Source organism: Typopeltis vanoorti, chromosome 8 (assembly GCF_054136105.1).
Source record: "Typopeltis vanoorti isolate ZY-2024b chromosome 8, IOZ_Tvanoo_1.0, whole genome shotgun sequence".
In the NCBI taxonomy this organism is placed as follows: Eukaryota; Metazoa; Arthropoda; class Arachnida; order Uropygi; family Thelyphonidae; genus Typopeltis; species Typopeltis vanoorti.
In genome coordinates, this window is record NC_143556.1 from 142,084,748 (window position 1) to 142,106,079 (window position 21,332).

Here is a 21,332-nt window from a genome sequence, read left to right on the forward strand (position 1 = left end):
CAGTCAGTGGCATTCAGTGCAGTAAGGTTTATTACATCTAGTCTTACAATTATTTAAAATTATCTAAATGAAAACCTTCCATTACGCCATGGCGAGTAAAAGAAAGCTTACTGATGAAGAATTAGAAGCTTACTAATATGAGTGATGATGAATAGAATGAATTATTTGGTTCTGATTCTGAAGATGATTATAATCCTACAGACGACTCTAGCAATGACTCAAATATTGATATATCATATATAAATATATGTATATTAAAATGTTGAAAAAACTTCAAAAAATTATTTTATTTGCATTAATACACAGTTTAGGCAACAATACCTCTTGTAATATACTATACTTTTGCTGAAATTATCTTCCTTCTAACAAGCCCCCAGACATGCTCTCCACTTTATTCACAAACCAAGGGTTCAAATTATTATTATTATTATATCACACCTCCATGGAGTCCAAAGACTCATTGAGGGAGTGCATCAACTCTTCATCTCACTACTTCACCAACCTTCATCATCTGACACCAACATCATCTACCGCCAACTACTACCACTAGTGCTTTCACAGACAGTCGCAAACATTGTTTGTGATTGTCTGTGAAATGCCCATAAGAGGTCGATTACCAACCTCTTATGCCCAGCACAAGTTAACTACGGTTAACTTGTGCTGGGCATAAGAGGCCGGTAATCGACATAAGAGTATATTTTTAGTTGGCTTGTGAGGCTCATATACTAACTATGAATATTTTCATAGTTGGCAGCGAACATGTTAAGTAAGGGAGAGTCTTTGGTGAATGATGAAGTAATAAATAGTATAGGAGTGATTAGGAGTCAACAGAATGAAAGCACAAGAGGTCTAGAAGAAATGAGATATCATGAAAGTGAGGGAGTAAGTAAAAGAGTGTTGAGGGAAAGTAATGAAACTGTGAGAGTCATGCTAAAGAGTGTAGAAAATGAGGCCATGAGTGATGCTTGTTTGGATTTGAATGAAGTTATGAGTGGTACAATAATGGTGATTCTATGATTAAGGGTATGGAGAGTGGCATGCCCGAGGAGTGCTTGGCTGGTGGAACAATAGAGAAAGTGACTTTAGCAATAAAGAGAGGGTATGATGCAGAAAAGATGATAGTTATGGTGGGTACAAATGACCTGAATGGTAGTATTAATTGGGTAGCAAAAGATTTAAGGACATTGTTAGAAATCTTGAAGAAAAATAGTGTCAATGGGAGGATAGTGTGTGTGCTGCCTCGTTTTGACAATTATGAGTTAAATAGACAAGCGATAATAATGAATGATAAGATTGCAAGAATGTGCAAAAAAGAAGTCTGGAATTTGTTGCTGTCTGGAGTGTGTTTAAAGGCAAAAGACAACTGTATGCAGCAGATGGGTTACATCTGAACATGAAAGGTCATAAGTGATTGAAGAAGTTACTGTTTTCTGAATAAGATGAAGTAATTGGGCAGGGAAACTAAAATTGAAAAGGTTGAGTGTAAGAGGGAGAAATTTAAGCAGTGATTGTATGATTGTTGATCCTTATTTGCAGAATAGTGTGGATAAAAATCAGCATGGGACTACTGAAATTAGTGACATGTATATCAGTTCTAAAGATGGTATATGAACTGAAGGGAATCTGCAATTTTTGTATACTAATGCAAGAAGCATTCCAAATAAGAGGGAAGAATTTTTGGCATTAGTCAGTGCAATCTCATCAAAAGTTGTAGGCATTAGTGAAACTTGGCTGTCAGCAGAAGATGTGATTACTGGAATTGAATGTGATGGGTAAAGCATTTTCAGGGAGGATAGAGAAGATAGAATGGGGGGGGGGGGGTGAAGTATTGTTGATGATAGCTGAGTTGCAGCCAAAAAAAGTAGTATATCAAGAGGATAGACACTAGGGAATGATAATTCATTTGGGGTGTTTTGGTGTGAAATAGTGTCCAATGCAACCAAATATACAGTTGGTTGCTACTATAGGCCAGGGGGTACAGGGGGTGATATTTAATTCATGCATCAGCAAATTAGGACAATGGGTGAAGGATTAGTGATTATTACAGGGATTTTAATTATGGTGATATCAACTGGAAGGAGGAAATATCACATGGCAAAAAGGAAATGGAATTCATACACTTTCTAAGAGATAATTACTTGAAACAGTACATAACTGAAGGGACTCGTGGTGTGGTAGTGTTGGACCTGGTCATTGATTCAGAGGACATAAGCATAAGTAAGGTGTCCTCATTACCTCCAGTTGGTGAGAGCGATCATGTGGTATTGACTTGGGAGGATGCAAACTTTGTGGATTTCTCTCTTAAGAAGGGGTATATATATATGCGAAACTACAGGTTAGGCAATTATAACAAGCTTCAGAGTGAGCTTGCAGCAGTCCCATGGCAGAACATATTGCAGGGGAAAGATGTTAGCAGTGCATGGGATAAAATCACCGGGTATCTGCAGAAGGCAATATCAGATTGTGTCCCCATGGTCAGGAAGACAAACAAGGTAGGCTTTAGATGGATGAGTAGTAGTATCAAGCTTGATCTGTAAAAAAAGAAAATGTTATGGAGAATTTACAAGGAGAAAGGTGATCGGTACACCCATGAGCAGTACAAGGCTCAACTAGGAAGGTTACCAGCATACTAAGAAAAGCTAAGTCAGATTACGAGAAGACCTTAGCCATGGAGTTCAAGGGTAATCCCAAAGAGTTCTTCCACAGTGTGGCAAGTAAAAGGAAGAATGACTTTGGAAGGGTAACCTTAGTGGGTGCTGATGGTATCGAGGTGACCAATTCAGATGTAATAGTAGAGTTGCTGAGTGATCACTTTTCAAAAGTCTTTCACCCAAGTGAGGATATCTATGTACCTGTAGCAATAACTAATGTGAGAATTGAAGTTAATAAATCAGATATACTTAGTATATTGCAGAATTTAAATGCAAACACTGCTTTAGGTTTAGATGGAATATCAGCTCGGGTGTTGCGTAAATGTGCAAAGAAATGGTCAACACCTCTTACTTGGTTATTTAACTTAAGTTTGAACTCTAGTATGGTCCCTAGGGAGTGGAAGGAAGGCAGAGTGGTTCCTTTGCATAAAGGTGGCTCTAAGACTGCAGTAATTAATTACTGACCAATCACCATCTTGGGAGTGATGGTAAAAGTATTGGAAAACTTGGTTAAAGACATAATTCAAGAATGGGCGGATCAGAATATGATGCTCTATAGGGGCCAACAAGGTTTTGTTAAAGGTCAATCGTGCCTTAACAATCTATTAACTATTTATAATAGAATGACATCCGAGTTGGACAAGGGAAATGGCTACACAGTGATACTATTGGATTTTGCTAAGGCTTTTGACAGGATACCCTATGGAATACTGTTGCACAAATCAGAGCAGATAAGGATGGATGAGGCAGGTAGCCAGTGGTGCACCTCAGTTATTGTTTAATTTGTACATAAATGATATAGGAAATGGTTTGAAGGGTGATATTCAGTTGTTTGCTGATGATGCAAAGTTGGGTAGTGTGATAAAAAAAAATCAAGCTGAAGTTGAGAGTTTGCAGGATGATTTAAATAAGCTGGCAAAATGGGCAAAAGCTAATGGATGTCAGTTCAATGTGGAAAAGTGCAAAGTTATGCATTTTGGAATTAAAAGATTACTAGCTGTGTACCACATTGATGGAACGGTACTTGAAGAGATTGATGAAGCCGGGGTGTTGGGGAGATGAAGTTCAGAGGGCACATTTCTAAGGTGTCCAAGATTACACATAGGATTACTTGGTTATTGAAGAACACACTAACATCCAGAGATTAAGAGGTTATTATTCCCCTTTATAAGGAGTTGATACTTACACATTTGGATTACTGTGCTCAAGTTTGGTCTCCTGGATTCCTTGGAGATGAGGAGGTTGTGGAGAGGGTTCAGAGGGGAGTGATTAAGTTGGTGAGTGATGTAAAAAATGCTCTCTACTTTAATAGATTGAGAGCTTGTGGATTGCAGAGGTTAGTTGATAGGTGGAGAAGAGGGTATATGATAGAAACATTTAAATTACTAAAAGGATTTTATAAGAGTTTGGGTCTCCCGCAATGAGTCTACTGACTCCATGGAGATATCCATAATGATGGTCAGCATGGGTTTGTAAAGGGCAGGTTTTTTTTTTTTTAGCAATCTGCTTAAGGTGATGAACGTGCTGGATAAGGGAGAATCATGTACAGTAATATTCTTGGACTTTGTAAAAGCATTTGATAATTTAAGCACGTGATAAGCTGCAGAGGATAAAAATAAATGGTATATTTGTTAGATGGATCAGAGATTGGCTCTCTGAATGATACCAGCAAGCTGTGTATTATGCAGCCATGTCTCAGAAAAGGAAGGTGACTAGTGGCATGCCTCAGGATTCTGTTCTTGGGTCTCTACTGTTTAACTTATTTGTTAATAATATTTCATGTTGGTTGACTGGGGATCTTCAAATATTTACTGATGATGCAAAGTTAAGTAGAAACTGTCGAGACCATTTTGGTTTGGAAACAGAATGCTCTCTGTATGGGTGACATGGTCAAGTTTCTATTTTCTCCAACTGTGTGTTCCTCTTCTGTCTGTTTTTTCTCTTAATTTTTTACAACATTAAGCATGAAACAAAGCCTAAATAAATATAGTGTCTCTGCAGTTAAACTAAAAAAATAAATTCCCCCTAAAATTAAAAAAAAAAAAAATATTAATAAAAAAAAAAATTCTTTATATTCACTTTACCAACATCCATGAGGTTGTTCCTAACATTGTTAGGAACTAATTTTTGTTACTAATTTTTCTTTGTTTTTCAGTAATGAGTGCTTGGCCGAGTCATCAGTGATCCTGTCTAGAATCTCCCAAATTTCTGGAATAACGTAGTCGGATAGCTAAAATTTAAGTTGTAGAACTTTGGCTTGGGTGGATGCTAGATTTTTACGTGCCTCGTGGATTTGTTCTCGTAACAAGGCTTTTTCCAACCGGGCATAAATACGGACCACAACACCTACCAAATGGTAAACTACAACCCCACAAAACGTAACAAAAAGAAAACAACTGAATCAATCAAATCTGTCCATACATGGCCCGAAGAAACAACAAAAAAATTAATACCTCAGTATGCTCGTGCGCCCAGAATTTATGGCCTGCCAAAAACACAAACCAGGCACACTGCTTCGTCCGATTGTTGAAGGAAGTGACAGCCCAAATTATCACTTAGCCAAAAAATTAGCCTGCCACACTCAAGGAATTGGTAGGTCAGTCCCCTTCCTACATAAAAAATACACAACATTTCATTAATAAAATTAAAAACATTACACTCAACGACCAAGATTTATTAGTCAACTTTGACATAACTTCCCTTTTCACCAATGTCCCAATCAATGACACGTTCTTGCTCCTACAGAACATATTTCCACATGACATCACGGCCCTCTTTGCCCATGTACTCGGCTCCGGATATTTCGTGTGGCAAACCAATTTTTACTTTCAAAATGAAGGTACCGCCATTAGCTCACCACTTTCTCCCCCAATAGCTAACTTTTATATGGAAGACTTTGAGCAACGTGCTCTAGAGACAGCATGTCTAAGCCCAAAATTTGGCTCGGCTACATCAACAATATTTTCGCCATTTGGTCCCACGGCCGCGAAGCTCTAAATATATTCCTTAGCCACCTAAACAAACAACACAAACGTAACCAATTCACCATTGAAATGGAAAAAAAACAACTCTCTTCCTTTTCTAGACACACTTGTCACACGTCTTCCCTCTGGCTGTCTCTCCTTCTCAGTTTACCGCAAACCTACACACACACACAGGCCAATACATACACAAAAATTCTTACCACCACCCAACGCAAAAACCAGGTGTCATAAGCACCCTTAAACACAGAGCCCTAACAATTTGTTCTAATGAACAGGCTCTAAACCAGGAATACAAGATCATCAACCAAACATTTATCAAAAATGGATACAGTAAAAAAAACTATTCACATGATCCTCCATAAAGATACTAGTAAGAACAAAAAAATTTCAAGAATGCTATTGCTATTCCTTATGTTAGAGGCATTTCTGAAAAAATAGATGGAACACTTTGCAAATACAGCATTAAAACCACCTTTAAACCCCCAAATAAGTTAAGACACCTACTCAGTTCTTCTAAAGATCCTCTTCCACCCCTAGCCCACCCAGGGGGTATACAAAATGCAATGCACATGTAACATACCGTACATAGAGGAAACAGGGCAAACTATCCCAGTCAGACAAGATGAACACAAACGACACATTAAATACCTCCATTTTGGTAAAACCGTCCTTCTGACTACGCACTCCAAACATACCACAGAATTGATTGGAAAAATACCAAGTCCCTACACCGCACCAAAACCTGGTTTGAGAGAAAATTTAAACAGTCATGTGAAATGCTCAAACACAACCCAAATCTCAACAAAAATGATGGCCTAACCATTTCAAGAATGTGGAGGACCCATCTACAACCTGTATAACCTAAACTAGCCATAGAAAAATCCCACTACAAGAAGACAACATGGTGAAGTGTTTGTAACATTCAACAGCAACTGAACGAAATCATATTATAACAATCGGAACTATCCAGAAGAATATGACTTTAGCAGTTTATTGTAGTTGTATTTTTTTTTTTTTTTTATATATTATTATTTTTATTTATTTTATTTATTTTTTTTAAATTTTTTTTTTTTTTTTATATATTATTGTTTTTATTTATTTTATTTATTTTTTTAAAATTTTTTTTTTTTTTTATCACTAGAGATCAGGCTAGGGAAAAGGATTAATTAATTACATAGATTTAATTTACCGGTATACAGTGCATGAGCATGTAGCTTGGTTCCTTATATTCTTGTATTCTACCGATGATGACCTCGATACAGGGGTCGAAACGTCAAGTTTTATTTTATTAGTAATTAATAAAATAATCTGTTCAACACGTGTGTTTTTGTGTCCCTAAATTTACAAATATGAGTGACGCTAAGTAATTGGTAATGGAACAGTTGTCTGTTGATGGCATTTTTCATTATTTTGGAGAGTACTGAGGTCAGTGCAATAGGGCAGTAGTTGGATGGTGGACTTTTTTCTTCCAATATATATTAATTATATAAGAAGAAATTATATAAGAAGATTATATAATAGCTTTCTTCCAAGCAGCTGAATAAATACTGGATGAGTATGACATCTTGAAAAGATGATACAAGATGAGTGTGAGTTCTGCAGCACAAGCCTTGAATACAACTGGAGGAATACCATCAGGACTAGGAGACTTATTGGCTTCAAGGCTACAGAATATTGATGAATGTTTTTTTTTTGACCACTATACATTAATAAGATGGTATAAACTGGATTTAATAGGTCAGAGATTTTAATATAGAAATGTTAATCTACTAGTTTCACCACGTAATAACTGTGGTTTCGTCTGGGCAAGATAACTCTATACAAAACAGCTTAAAGAACAAAAACAAGCTTAAATTACAACTAATACATAACTGAAGGATGGAAAATATCAAATTCATATAAACCACTACATGAACGAGTGTATATTGGCAGTTGGTCAGTCATTGTTTAGCAGGTGCTTCCTATAATTGGCTGCAAAGTTGAACTCTGATGTGCTGAGCGATCTTATGAGTGATTTCCAGATGTCACCAAGGGTCATCCCTTGGTTTCTATTTAGTCTGCCTCTTGAACAGAATTACTATTGCAGCTTCCTTTATTGAGCGGGAGGTGTAGTCATCTTCTATGTATGGCATAGTACTTTCATTCCATTCAATATTGTGGTTTGTGTTAGAAAAATGGAAAGCTAAACTAGCATTGTCTTCTGTTTGTTATTTATTATTATTATTACGGGTATCTCCATGGAGTCAGTAGACTCATCGCAGGAGACCCAAACTAGCAAAACAATATCTGTCATATCTCTTCTTGAATTCATTTACAGACGAAGAGCTCACAACTAAGTCAGGCAATGAATTCCACTCATTCACCACCCTCCAGGCAAAAAACCTTGTTCTGACACCTTTGTTAACCACACTCTTCTTTAATTTCCAGAGATGACCTCTTGTTCTTCCATCACTATCACATAGCTGAAACATTTCCCCTGCATCAATCCTATAAAAACCTTTTAGTAATTTGAATGTTTCTATCATATCCCCTCTTCTTCGTCTATCAACCAATCTCTGCAATCCACAAGCTCTCAATCTATCAATGTAGGGAGCATTTTTTATATCACTCACCAACTTGGTCACTCTTCTCTGAACCCTCTCCACAGCCTCCTCATCTCCGAGGAATCCAGGTGACCAGACCTGAGCACAGTAATCCAAATGTGGAAGTATCAATGCTTTATAAAGGGGAATAATAACCTCTTTATCTCTGGATGTCAGTGTGTTCCTCAACAACCAAGTAATCCTATGTGCAATCTTGGACACCTTAGCAATGTGTCCTCTGAACTTCATCTCCCTATCTACCAATACCCCTAAGTCCCTAGCCTCATCAATCTCTTGGAGTACCTTTCCATCGATGTAGTACACAGCTGGTAATCTTTTAATCCCAAAATGCATGACTTTACACTTTTCCACATTGAACTGACATCCATTTTCTTTTGCCCATTTACATCTCCAATATGTTCCTTTTTTCTTACTTCTAAACTTCTAGAAGTTTGTCCTATGTAATTCAATCTGCAAGAACACGGGATGTTGTAAACGCCAGAGTGTTTGTAGAAATCAATCTCGTCTTTTGGTGACCGTAACATATTGTGAACAGTCTTTATTGGATTGAAAGCAACTCGGCTGTTGTGAGGCCTTAGCAGGTTGGCAATTTTTTGTGAAACTGTGCCAGCAAAAGGAATGGAAATGGAAGTCCTGTAATGAGTTTCTTGGGTTTGCTGTTGGGAGGGGATAGAGAAAAGAATCCTTCTTATTAATTTTTTTGGGTAGCCATTGTTTGTTAATGTTTTGAAGATGAGATCTAATTCGCCTGTTAAAACTCTGTCATTTCTTATGTACAATGCTTAGCTTTTGTGAAATATGGTGAAAAAGAGGTGAAATGCAGGTAAACGGCCTGTGTGAGTTTGTTTGTCATATACATTTAGACTAATGCTATTATCCATTTGTTTTTTGATTAATATGTCTAAAAAAGGTAATTTTCTTTCATTTTTGAGTTCTAAAGTGAACTTGATTTTTTGGTGAAACGAGTATTGTAGATAGTTTGGGAAATGGTGGGAGGATTATTTGCCTTGATTGTTTATACAAGAGTTAGAGAAGAAAAGTGATGACAAGAGGTCTATCTTATCTTTGATGTTACCATTGTATTGTGAGTATGTGAGAAAGGCAGAAACACGGAAGAACAAAAGTTGTAGTCCATAGCCTTGGCAAGGAAGCAGGAGGCATGACTGTCATTAGGACAGAAGACAGGTGTTCATTGCATTTGGCTTTTACAAGATCTGTTTTGGATTTGTTGATGATTTTTTCTGCATTTGTTATGAGCTGTAATGTAAGCTAAGTGAGAAGCTGGAGTTTTTGACTTGAGCTGTTGGTCATATGCAGGATTTTTGATTTGGACTGCTTTAGCACAATTGTTGGAGAACTAGGGTTTAGATAACGTCGAGAGTTTTGATTGGAGTGGAGTAGGGAATAAAAGCACTCATCTCAGCAAGAATAATTTTGTTATTAGATCAGAGCAGAGCAGAAGTTAAAATAAGATGATCAGAAGCAATAATCAGACCATGGAAAAGAGATATAGAACTCCTGAAGGTCTCTCCAGTTGCACTGTTCTAGGGCCACAAGACATGAGACTAAGTATGGCTTGGAGAATGATGACCTGTAGAAAAAGATACATGGACAAGGTTAATGCCTGACTTGCCAAGTAAAGAAAACTTCTGCAGGTATTTGAAGCGAGAGATTGTTAAGAATAGGTCTACAGAGAATGATGAAGATTATCAAAAATTCTAGTAAATTGGTGACCAATTTGTGTTAAATCATTATTGATAATAAACAGTTCAGCTTTTTTTACAGTTGGAGAAGGGAAGCCAGTCAGAACTGTAGATGCTAAAATCATCAAGGAGAATTGGACTGTACGTGATTGACTTTCAGAGATAAATAGTCAAATAGATCAGTGGAGTTATTGGAATCAGAACAATGGAGATAACAAAGGAAGGCAATAAAGTGAGGTAAGGAAATCTTAAGTCAAAGCAGATCATACCAGGTCTGATAACCTTTGGCATGGGATACCTGACAAATGCACCAGTTATTCTCTTCTGACAGAAAGCAGTATGGAGGATATAGTGAAGAAAATTAAGATGAGGTTATTGCAGAGGATGCCAGTTGAGGTTCTGCAATGAGTAACATACCATGTTTGGAAGTCTCTGATGGTAGTGCACCAATGTTAATAAAGGTAATTATTTTTTTTTATTGCATGGAGTTTAAATATTTTGTTTGATTTTTTTGGGAATATATGCATTTTTTTGCAATATTTTGGTGCATTTTTGATACTTTTAGAGATTTTTTGACAGTTTTTGTATCAGAGTTTGTTGAGTGAATATTTTGTCTACTCTTCATTCAGCTGGCTGTGAGTGAATCTCTATGGAAAGAATGTAACTAAGTCAACATAGTAAATAATAATGACAATAATTTATCACACTGATAAAGTGAGGTTTTTTACATGAAATGCAAAGCCTAGAGTCATTAAAAAAAAAGCACTGAATTAACATTTCATTAAGTGTAAAAGTTTTACTAGTTGAAGATTTAAATAAAATATAAAAAATATTAATTTAGAATCCGGAATATTTTACCATTCTTAAATAACAGGGAAATAATATTATTTCAGGAATATAAATATAGTCTGATATTGCTTATATTTCTTTCATGTCTTGAAGAGTCAGTGATAATTTTTGAATTCCAAGGGAAAAAATAAGACTGTTAGTATTGTTATTATTGTTATTTGACACCTCCATGGAGTCCAAAGACTCATCGAGGGAGAGTGTGCCAACAGCGTCGAACGATTGACCTCCTTCCAACTATTAACTGCGCTCAAACTTGCTTAACTTTTTATGTGAGCAATTAGCAGCAGAGGCTCTACCAATCGACCAACCTTTGCTGTTATTATTATTATTACCACCCCAAGACCTCATGGAGTCAAAGACTCATCTGGGAGGTCCTTTTGTCACACACAAGCTCATCATACCGTGTTTTAAACACATTCAAACTCTTTGCAGACACCACATTCTCAGGCAAGGCATTCCAATCATTCACAACTCTGCATGAAAAAAATCTGCCTCTCACTCCCCTACTCACACCCTCTTTATACAGTTTCCAGGAATGACCTCTGGTTCTCCCCTGATCTCCCACTATTCTCTGTAAAACTTCTCCAACATATCCTATAACAACCCCTTACCAACTTGTAGGTCTCTACCGTATCGCCCCTCTTCCTCCTGTCCACCAGACTCTGCAAATTGCATCTTCTCAATCTTTCCTCATACTCAACATTCCAGAGGTCAGAAACTACCTTAGTCAGTCTCCTTTGGACCCTTTCCAACATCTCTTCATCCTTCTGAAAACCCGGTGACCAAATCTGAGCACAATAGTCCATGTGTTGCCTAATCAAAGCCTTATACAACGGAACAAGAATCTCCCTACTTCTACACGTCAGTGTCCTCCTTATCATTCCCAGAAGCCTTTATGTTGTCTTCACAATTTTGGCAATGTGTCCCCTAAATTTTAGATCCTTATCTACTATCACCTCCAGATCTCTTATTTCTTCTACCTCCAACAATATATTCTCACCAAGCATAAATTCTGCATCCCATCTTTGTTTTCCAAATTTTAAAACCTTACATTTTGCAACATTGAACTCACATCCCCATTTAAGTGCCCAATCACTCAATCTATTCAAGTTTTCCTGTAAGGCCACAACATCTTCACTACGCTTCATGGTTTCGTCCCAACTTCGCATTATATGCAAACAACTGAATATCTCCATCCAAATCTTCACCTATATCATTAATATACAAGTTAAACAGAAATGGACCTAAAACAGACCCCTGAGGTACTCCACTAGTGACTTTCCTTTTCCTGGATATCGCTTCCCCATACGCAATTTGTTGATACCTATCAGATAGCCAGTCTCCAATGCAATGCACCAATCTAATATCCAACCCCATCAGCTCTAGTTTGACTGTCAACCTATCATGAGGTACTCTATCAAAAGCCTTTGCGAAATCCAAGTATATTACTGTGTATCCTTCTCCTCTGTCCAAGGAAGCAGTCACTTTATTGTAATAAGTAAGTAGATTACTAAAACATGACCTCCCTTTAGCAAATCCATGCTGTCCATCAAAGATAATACCATTGTTATCAACCCAAACTCTGGATCCTAGTTCTCACAAGCTTCTCCAACAACTCAACCACAACACCTGATACAGGCCTATAGTTTGATGCTTGAGTTCGATCACCTCCTTTATGAAGTGGCACAATCTTGCCCTCCTTCCACTCCTTTGGAACTTGTCCAAGTGCAAGACTCATATTAAAAAAATATGTCAAGGTGTCAACTCCCTGGCACATTCTTTCAGAATACGTGGTGATATATTATCAATTCCACAGCCTTATTAACATCTAGTTTAATCAACTCCCCATACACCTCTTGCTCACCTACAGTTATTCTCTCCTCCCCATCATCAACTGCTATCAATCCCTCCATGAAGTCACATTCACAAGATTGAAAGATCTTTATGAACCGCTCATTAAGTATCTCCCCCACACATTCTGCAACAGCTGCCTTTATACCATTTTCTCCATTCAACATCATCCTTCCATAATTATTCTTTCTTTTGCTGGCTACATATCGAAAGAACTCCTTAGGATTCATTTTGGCTTAATTAGCCAACTGCTGTTCATACCTCTCTTTAGCTACCCTCACCAACCAAGTCACCCTCTTTGCTTGGGTTTTGTAGACCTCATTGAATTGGTTATTTCCACTTCTCTTATGCTGCCTCCACAGTGCCCTTTTTCTCTGTATTTCATGCTTAATCTCTTTATTCATCCATCTCGTACCCACCTTATTTAACCTTCTCACCCTTGGAATACATTTTGACATTGCATCTACTAAACAGTTTTTGAAACTCCCCCAAGCTGCATTGATCTCTTTTCCAGCTAACTCCTTCCATGCTACACCTGCAGGCTGTCTCCTGAGCTCTTCATAATCACCTCCCTTGTAGTTCACATATACCCTTTTCTGACAGAGGTCTTTGCACTGCTGCCAACCACCCAGGTAAACACCTCATGGTCACTCTCAACAATTGGTGGATGATTTGACACCTCATTTGTAATTACATCCTCTGATGAGATGACCAAATCCTAGACCCTCAATCCTCGTGTGCACTCTGTTACATACTGTCTGAGGTAGTTATCCCTCAAAAACTCGAGAAACTCATTTTCTTTACTTCCAGTTGCTATCTCATCATTCCAGTCTATATTGCCATAATTAAAATCACTCATAATGATCACCCTTTTCTTATTTACTTGGCTAATTTGATTGTACATTTCATTATCACCACCATCCACATTACCTGGTCTATAACAACATCCTACCAAGTATTTGATTCCATTCACCTCTATCTCACACCATACTGCTTCAAAACCACTGGCACTATTTCCGTCTTGCATCTCTACTTTCTGACATAACTCTTTCTCTATCATCAATAGCACTCCCCCTCCCTTTTTGCCCCTTTTGTCTTCACGAAACACGTCATACCCTTTCATCTCTATTCCTGTCAGGATGTCATCCTCTTCCAACCATGTCTCACTTATTCTGACAATCTTTATGTGAACAGACGCAATTAGTGCAACCATTTCATCTGCCTTGTTTCTTACACTTCTAGCCTTTGTATACAAGCACGACAGCTGATTTCTGGATTTACAGCTAGTTCCACTGATACCTCTCACTCAATGTGATCTCTCCATGCTTGACTGGGGCCATTTCCCTTTCTGCTTCTTCATTTTAAAACCCTTTCTAATTCCAACTGTTTCCTTTTGATCCCTGGTCATCCCATTCCTTTCCTGCCTATACATGCTCATCTCCTCTTGGAGCATCCACATTTCTCATGCTGTGTACCCCTGTCCACCCTGAGCCTCCCCGTTTCTCTGCTCCTCTTGCACACCCATTCTCTCATTTTTTATACTCATTCCACTCTCTTCCCCATTCATAACCACCTCTTCAATCTCTCCTGTTCAAGGTGAATGTTGTCAGTGGGGAAGGAAGATTTATGTAAATATCTAATAGTTGTTAAATAAATAGATGCAATCACTAGAAAAGTACACTTACTGACATGATAGAGCTAGGAGTAAGTTGTGTTTTCATTTACCTTACAAAACTATAAAGAAAAATTCAATTGAAAAGCTAAAATGTAATTAAAAAATTAACATACCCTGGCAAAGTCAAAATGTGGTTCATAATGACCACCTATTCCATAATTAACAACTTGCAGCTCTTCTGCTGTAGAGGCAGTCAGACCAGTCAGATCTTCAATTCTCTGACTAATTTTAGCAACAACATCATCATCTTCATTTTTTAACCATGCACTGTAATTACATGCAAAATGTTTGTTAATTAAGAATTAAGAAAATAATGAGTCTTAAATCATGGAGGTTTATTATTTAATAAATTCAGTGCATTTATTATTAAATGTACTGAATTTATTATATAATAAACCTCCATGATTTAAGACTCATAATTTAAGGATGTTGTAACATAGATAACTAAGCCTTTTGGCTCTTTATTTTAGTAAGATAAACTTTTTTCAGTATATCCTAAGTTAAGTGTTCAAGGCATGATCATATTGGTGAAACCACATGTAGTCATGTTCAACAGTTTGATGTATATTGGCTGTCCTGCCTGTTTGGCCATAGTAAGACAGTTTACAACTGCTAGTACCCATTAGACACCTGCAGATCTACAGACCGTGGTTGGTCTTTAGAAGAGTGGATAAGGGATACTAATTTTTTTTGTGAACTATAAGTGGTTACAAGTTTTTTTTTTTTTAGGAATTTCGCTAGTTTTTCAGACATTCTCCAGATATATGGGATCATGTGTCTGTTGTTTTGGATGGTGGATGGGGTGAGTTTTGGGGTTCAATATTTTATTGGATATGGTAATTGTTACCGTTGGCTAAGAAGGTGTTGTGAATGTGGTAAGATCAGCAGTGAGGGCATTATGTTATTGGAACAAATCAATTTTGTAAATGTTTTTATAATCCCACACTGTTGGGAGAAGGATGAATGCATTTACTATGGGTATGGGTTTTTGACTGAATATCCATCAGAGTGGCATGTTATCAAGGTATTTAGGAAGGGGAGATTGTTTCCTTTTTCTAAGATGAATTGAACTATTGGACATTGGTTATTTAGATGTGTTGTTAAGAGCATCTGAGCCATGTGGCCAAATGCAGAGCATGTTGTCTACATTTGGCCACATGGCCAACTGACACTGTTTTGCCATGCTGTGTAGAGGTGTTCTGCATTTGGCCATATGACCAAATACAGAATATGTTGTCTATATTTGGTGATGTGGCCAAATGCAGAACATATTGTCTACATAGGGCTTTCTTTTCAAAAGGTCTCCATGATGTAGTTGGCCATGGAGGGAAGTTAAAAGAAAGGGAGCCATAACTCTCTTCATAAATATAGAAGATATTAGAGAGAAAAAAAACAAAAGCTGTAGGTCATGTCTTGATGTAAAAGCATACGGCTGTGTACTCCATTGGTAGAGGTGGTGCTTTTAGTGAATGCTCTCAGATCCTAATGAATAGAAATAGCTGTATTCCAGATTGTATACTAGTATTAATAAGAGAGGTACACAAGTTTGATGTGATGACTGGTGGGTGCATGGAACATATTGACACAGTATGTGTCACAAGTGAATGTAGTGGTATGTTTGAGCTGTGTTAATAAAAGTGTTTGTAAATGGTGTATAGTGTAGTATTTCATTCTAAATTGTGCTTAATTTTTTTATGCTGGATACAAGTGTCCTTTAGTAGTGTTTGTTGCTTGAAATTTGTTTGTTTGGTCTGCTTCTAAAATTGGCATCTGTAAAGAAATGCATGTTGGTGGCAAGCTTCAGTAAATGCATTGTGAAAATTGCTTCATGTATACATTGAAAAATGTGAAAGCTTTGCAGACTATTAGAGTGAACAAAAAGAAGGAAAGCATTAATGCATGTAAAAAGTATATTGATAGGTTAGAGCAATTAGAAATGGGAGCTAGAGTTCGGACTGTAGTAGAATAGTTTAGGCAAGAGTTAGTGAAAATGAAAAGTGAAATGAAGCATCTGGAAGAGGATATTAAAAACATCTAAAGAAGAGATTGGCTGATGAGAAGGAGGAAGTTGGTGTCATGAAAAGAGTGTCAAAGGATTATTGTATATTGCTGTATGGGGACTCTATCATTAGAGATGTCATGACCAAAGTACACAAAACATGCTTTCCTGGTGGAACAATGAAACAAATAACTGATGCTTTGCAGAGAGAGAAAGAGCTGGCATCAGTTTTCATGGTAGTCATGGAACAAATGTTTTAGTTTATGAAAAAAAAAGAATGTTGATACTCGTAGACTCCAGGAAGTTGTTGCAACAGGTAAAGGATAATAGCTTTGTTGGAAAATTCATTAGCGTGTTTCCCAGATATGACAATGAATTGAGAAGAGTAGAGATAATGAACAGCAAGATGGCTGAGTTGTGAATCTGTGGAGTGAATTTGAAAGAAAATTGGAATGGTTTAAAGATGATGGATTGCACTTGAATGGGTTTGGTATTGGGCACTTAGAAAGGCTATTGTTTGCTGAGAAGGCACAGAATCAATAAGTTATAGCTAACAATCAGAGGGTACTTAAATCAGAAAGAAAGATGGATACGAGGTTAAAGATATAGTTGTGGCTGCACAAGTTGATGGAATGCATAAAGGTCAAAATGAGACAAGTATGAAAGCAATCAGTCAGGATCAGGGAAACAGGAATGGTCAGACCTAAGAAAGAGGTGAGGTATAAAAGCTAGAATAGAGGATGTTAGTGCTGGTAAAATGGCATCAAAGACACAGATTGTTATGTTTTTATGCAAATGTAAGGGGTATTCGACATAAGAGTTGAGTTTGTTGCATTGATTGAGTCAGTATGTCCAAAGATAATTGGTATAAGTGAAACTTGGTTATCCCAGGAAGATGTGATGTCAAGAATAGAAATAGATGGATCTACAAATTTTCATGAAGGACAGGAAGTTGAAAAGAGAAGAGGGAGTGCTGTTAATGATTGCAGAGGAATTGTGTCCACTAAGTGTGCAAACTGATAGTACATGTGCAGATTTTGAACCTGTGTGGTGTGAAGCTAAAATTAACAAGCATATATATCTGATAGGATGCTGTTATAATGTAGATAATAATAATCTACATAATGCCAGATAATGTAGAGAATACTAATTGTGAAATGTAAAAAGAAGGTGATCCTGATGGAAGACTTTAATTATGGGGACCTTAGTAATGTAGAATGGAAAGAGGTGATAGTCTATGGGAACAAGGAAAGCGAGTTGATTTTGTGAGGAATAAATATCTTAAGCTGCATGTGACTGAAGCAACTAGAGGCTTTAATGTTTTGGATTTAGTAATACCTTCACAAGATGTAGTTGTTAATGAGGTATTGCTACTGTCACAATTTTTTTGTTGCTCCGACTCAGAAGGTTAGTTGTAATAAAAAAAAATCTGGAAATATATATATTTTTTCTATTTTTGTCAATTATATATATATATATATATATATATATTATATTATATTTTTCATTTATTTTTACATAGACTGAAAACACTACTCTAGAGATGAAACATTTAACTTGTTCAATCCACTTCAGGCCTTCAATAAGCAGTGTGGTGACATTCATCTATCACCTCAACACAATCACAAGCATCTATGCCCACACAGAATTCAAACCCACAGCCTGTTGGTTGGAGAGCAGGTATTGGAAGTTTTTTCCCACTTGTTAGTTAGACTATAATAAATTTAGTTTAATCCTTTATTTATTATTATTATTATGGGTGACTCCACGGAATCCTTAGACTCATCGAGGAAAGCCCTAAACATCATGTCCATCACAACTATTCGACATTCACACAGTATCTATCTTACCTTGCCTTGAACTCACTTACTGTCATAGCACCCATAACAGAGTCTGACAGCTTATTCCACTCATTTACCACTCTAAAAGTAAAGAACCCAGCTCTAACACCCTTACTAACCACACTCTTGCCCAGCTTTCATGGATGTCCCCTAATCCTCACACCACCAGTCCTGTTCTGAAAAATATCCTCTGAATTGATCTTATAGAAACCCTTCAGCAATTCGAATGTCTCAATCATATCTCTCCTTTTCTGCCTATCAACCAATTTCTGCAACCCAAAAATCTTCAACCTGTTTTCATAAGGTTTATTCCATAGACCTGCTATCATCTTGGTCACTCACCTCTGGATCCTCTCAACCTCCTCCCCATCAAGAATAAACCTAGGTGACCAAATCTGGGCACAGTAGTTGAGATGGGGTCTTATCAAGGCTCGATACAGAGGAACAATAACTTGCTTATCTCTGCTCGTCAAAGTATTCTTCAGCATCCAAGTGATTTGATGAGCTGATTTAGCCACTTTTGCAATGTGCCCCCTAAACTTCAACTCCCTATCCACCAACACTTCCAAGTCCCTGGCCTCATCAATCTCCCAGAGTACAGTTCCACCAATGTGATATACTACTGCTGATCTTTTCACCCCAAAATGCATAACCTTACATTTTGCCACATTAAATTGACATCCATTCTCCTTAGCCCAGACCTCCAATCTATCCAAATCATCCTGCAAAATTTAGACATCTTCTGCATTCACTATTGCACTACCCAACTTAACATCATCAGTGAACAAATGAACCGTTCCTCTCAGATCCTTCCTTATTTCTTTAATGAACAAATTAAATAGCAGTGGTCCAAGAACAGAACCCTGTGGCACACCACTAGTCGCAGGCTGTCTTTTGGACTCTACTCCTGAGTAAACTACTCTCTGGTATCTCTCCATCAACCACCCTCCTATCCATCTCACCAACCCTATATCCATTCCCATATGTTGCAGTTTACGGATTAGACTTCCATGTGGTATCCTTTCAAAGGCCTTAGCCAGGTCCAGCAGTATCACTGTAAACCCATTACCCTTATCCACTCAGGTTTTATAACACAGTGATGGCTGAACCAGTTAAAGCATGATCTACCCTTCACAAAACCATGCTGTACCCGAATACAGTATCTCATTTTCATCAATCCATTCCTGTATTTTTCCCTTGACTACTTTCTCCAAGACCTTGACAACGACTCCCGATATGCTGATCGGTCGGTAATTTACAACAGTAGTCTTGGATCCTCCTTTATGCAGTGGAACTATTTTCTCCTCTTTCCACCCCTTCGGGACTAAACCAGATCCGAGACTCAGATTAAACAATAAGGTCAAGGGCACTGACATTTCTTTAGCCGCTTCACGTAAGACCCCTGTTGATATATCATCCAATCCCGCAGATGTTTTGACATTGAGGTTTTGTAATAGACTATTCACTTCCACTTCATTCACCACAATTCCCGTATAAGCTGTTGGTTCCTTCATTCCTTCAACGTCACCACCTGGATGATATACTCTTGCAAAGTGCTCACTCAGTAATTCCACTATATCGACTGATTCAGTGACCTCCCTATCATCGCCGTTCCTTAAAATCAACCTGCCGTGTACAGTTTTTCTTTTACTTTTCTTTTACTTGCAGCATATTGAAAGAACTGTTTGGGATTCTCTTTAGCTCGCATGGCTAATTTCCTTTCATTTCTCACCACACTCGTTTCCCTTCTGGCCTGTGCTTTATACCGTTCATGCAGGTCACTTTTCTCCTTAAATTCCTTCCACAGTTGTTTCTTTTTTTGCAACTCAAGTTTAATGGTGTTATTCATCCATTTAACCCCTACTTGATTTACTATTTGGACTCTAGGTGTACAGTCAGCCATAACCTTCTGCAAATGCTCTTTGACCACTTCCCATGCCCTATCAACATCCAGCCCTTGCTGTTTTACGTGCCATGGCACTGAACCAAGCAATCTCCTAAGCTTGTCATACTTGTCAGCATGGTAATTCCACATGTACCCTGTCTTAATCGAAAATTTCACACATTTAGCCACCTCCCAGGTCAAGACCCTATGATCACTCTCACCAATAAGTGGCAACATGGTCATATTCATTACAGTCAAATTCTCAGATGCTATTACTAGGTCAAGCACTCTCGAGCACCTAGTATTTTCCATTACATGCTGTCTCAGATAGTTATCCCTTAGTAACTGAATAAAATCCAGTTCCTTCCTCACATGTGTCCTATCCTCAATCAATTACCATAGTTGAAATCCCCCATAATAACTACCCTCCTTCCACCCATTTCATCAATTTGTCTATGCATACTATCTCCACCATCTAATATCATACTATCTCCACCATAAATTTTTTAAAATGAATGCTGATCACCGTGTAACTTTAAATGAAAGGATTACAATAATTCATGGAGATTCAACACAAGCTTTGCAATCAATATGGTAAGCTGAAGATTCAAGTTTCAAATTTGATCAGTCGACTGGCTATTTTAAAACAGTCTAGGGACAGTAATATCACTCCTAATTGCATCAGGCTAAAGAGAAAATTCACTTCAACAAAAGCACAACGAATATACCACTGCATGGAGAAAGCACTTCTCAGAGAGCAGATCCAAGCTACCAGAAAGATCCTAGCCACTACACAAAACCACCTACTAAAATCAAAAACTGAACTTTCAAGCTACGTAAATGAAGATATCTGGATGATCTTAGAAAAGATTACGGACAACACAGCAAACAACATTCTCCAAACAAAGAAAGGAAACCTAATTTCCAAATTCCAAAGACTAAAAGAACGACAAAACCATCCCCCATGTTCAGAGTTCGCCACAGTGAACAGCAACACCCAACCAAAAGCAAGAAACAGCAGGAGCCACCAATCACCCACAGGTGTTGATAACATAGTCAGCCTATCTAACCATGCCCTAAACAAAGACGAAATCTCTATACTTAACAAAGGTTTAAATTTTGCTATAGCACCGAAATCGATAAACAAACTTGAATTTATGTGTAATATAAATTCAAGTTGAAAGAGGCCTAAGATTCATCCCTAATAACATAGGAGATAAAATACATTTAGAAACTGCCAACATTTTAAATCATAACAAAACAATAGCAAGCAACATTACTAAACATGAAT

At 37.5% G+C, this 21,332-nt stretch overlaps 2 protein-coding genes across 6 annotated transcripts in view; one reads left to right on the forward strand and one right to left on the reverse strand.

Annotated features, from left to right (window-relative positions):
• LOC150104397 (NAD(P)H pyrophosphatase NUDT13, mitochondrial-like) overlaps nt 1-21,332 on the forward strand; it is a 581,172-nt gene that overhangs the window by 127,155 nt on the left and 432,685 nt on the right. For 4 of the 5 annotated variants that reach the window (XM_090396341.1, XM_090396343.1, XM_090396344.1 and 1 more), the window contains exon 3: nt 17,838-17,995. The exons of the other annotated variant lie outside the window; for it this stretch is intronic. The gene's annotated coding sequence lies outside the window, so the exon portion shown is untranslated. The remainder of the gene's footprint in view (nt 1-17,837; nt 17,996-21,332) is intronic. 5 annotated transcript variants of the gene reach the window in all.
• The window catches only part of LOC150104398 (prolyl 4-hydroxylase subunit alpha-1-like), a 356,969-nt gene that overhangs the window by 96,865 nt on the left and 238,772 nt on the right, over nt 1-21,332 (reverse strand). Inside the window, exon 9 of the mRNA XM_090396472.1 lies at nt 14,430-14,583. Coding sequence (XP_090252598.1) covers nt 14,430-14,583 — 154 coding nt within the window. The remainder of the gene's footprint in view (nt 1-14,429; nt 14,584-21,332) is intronic.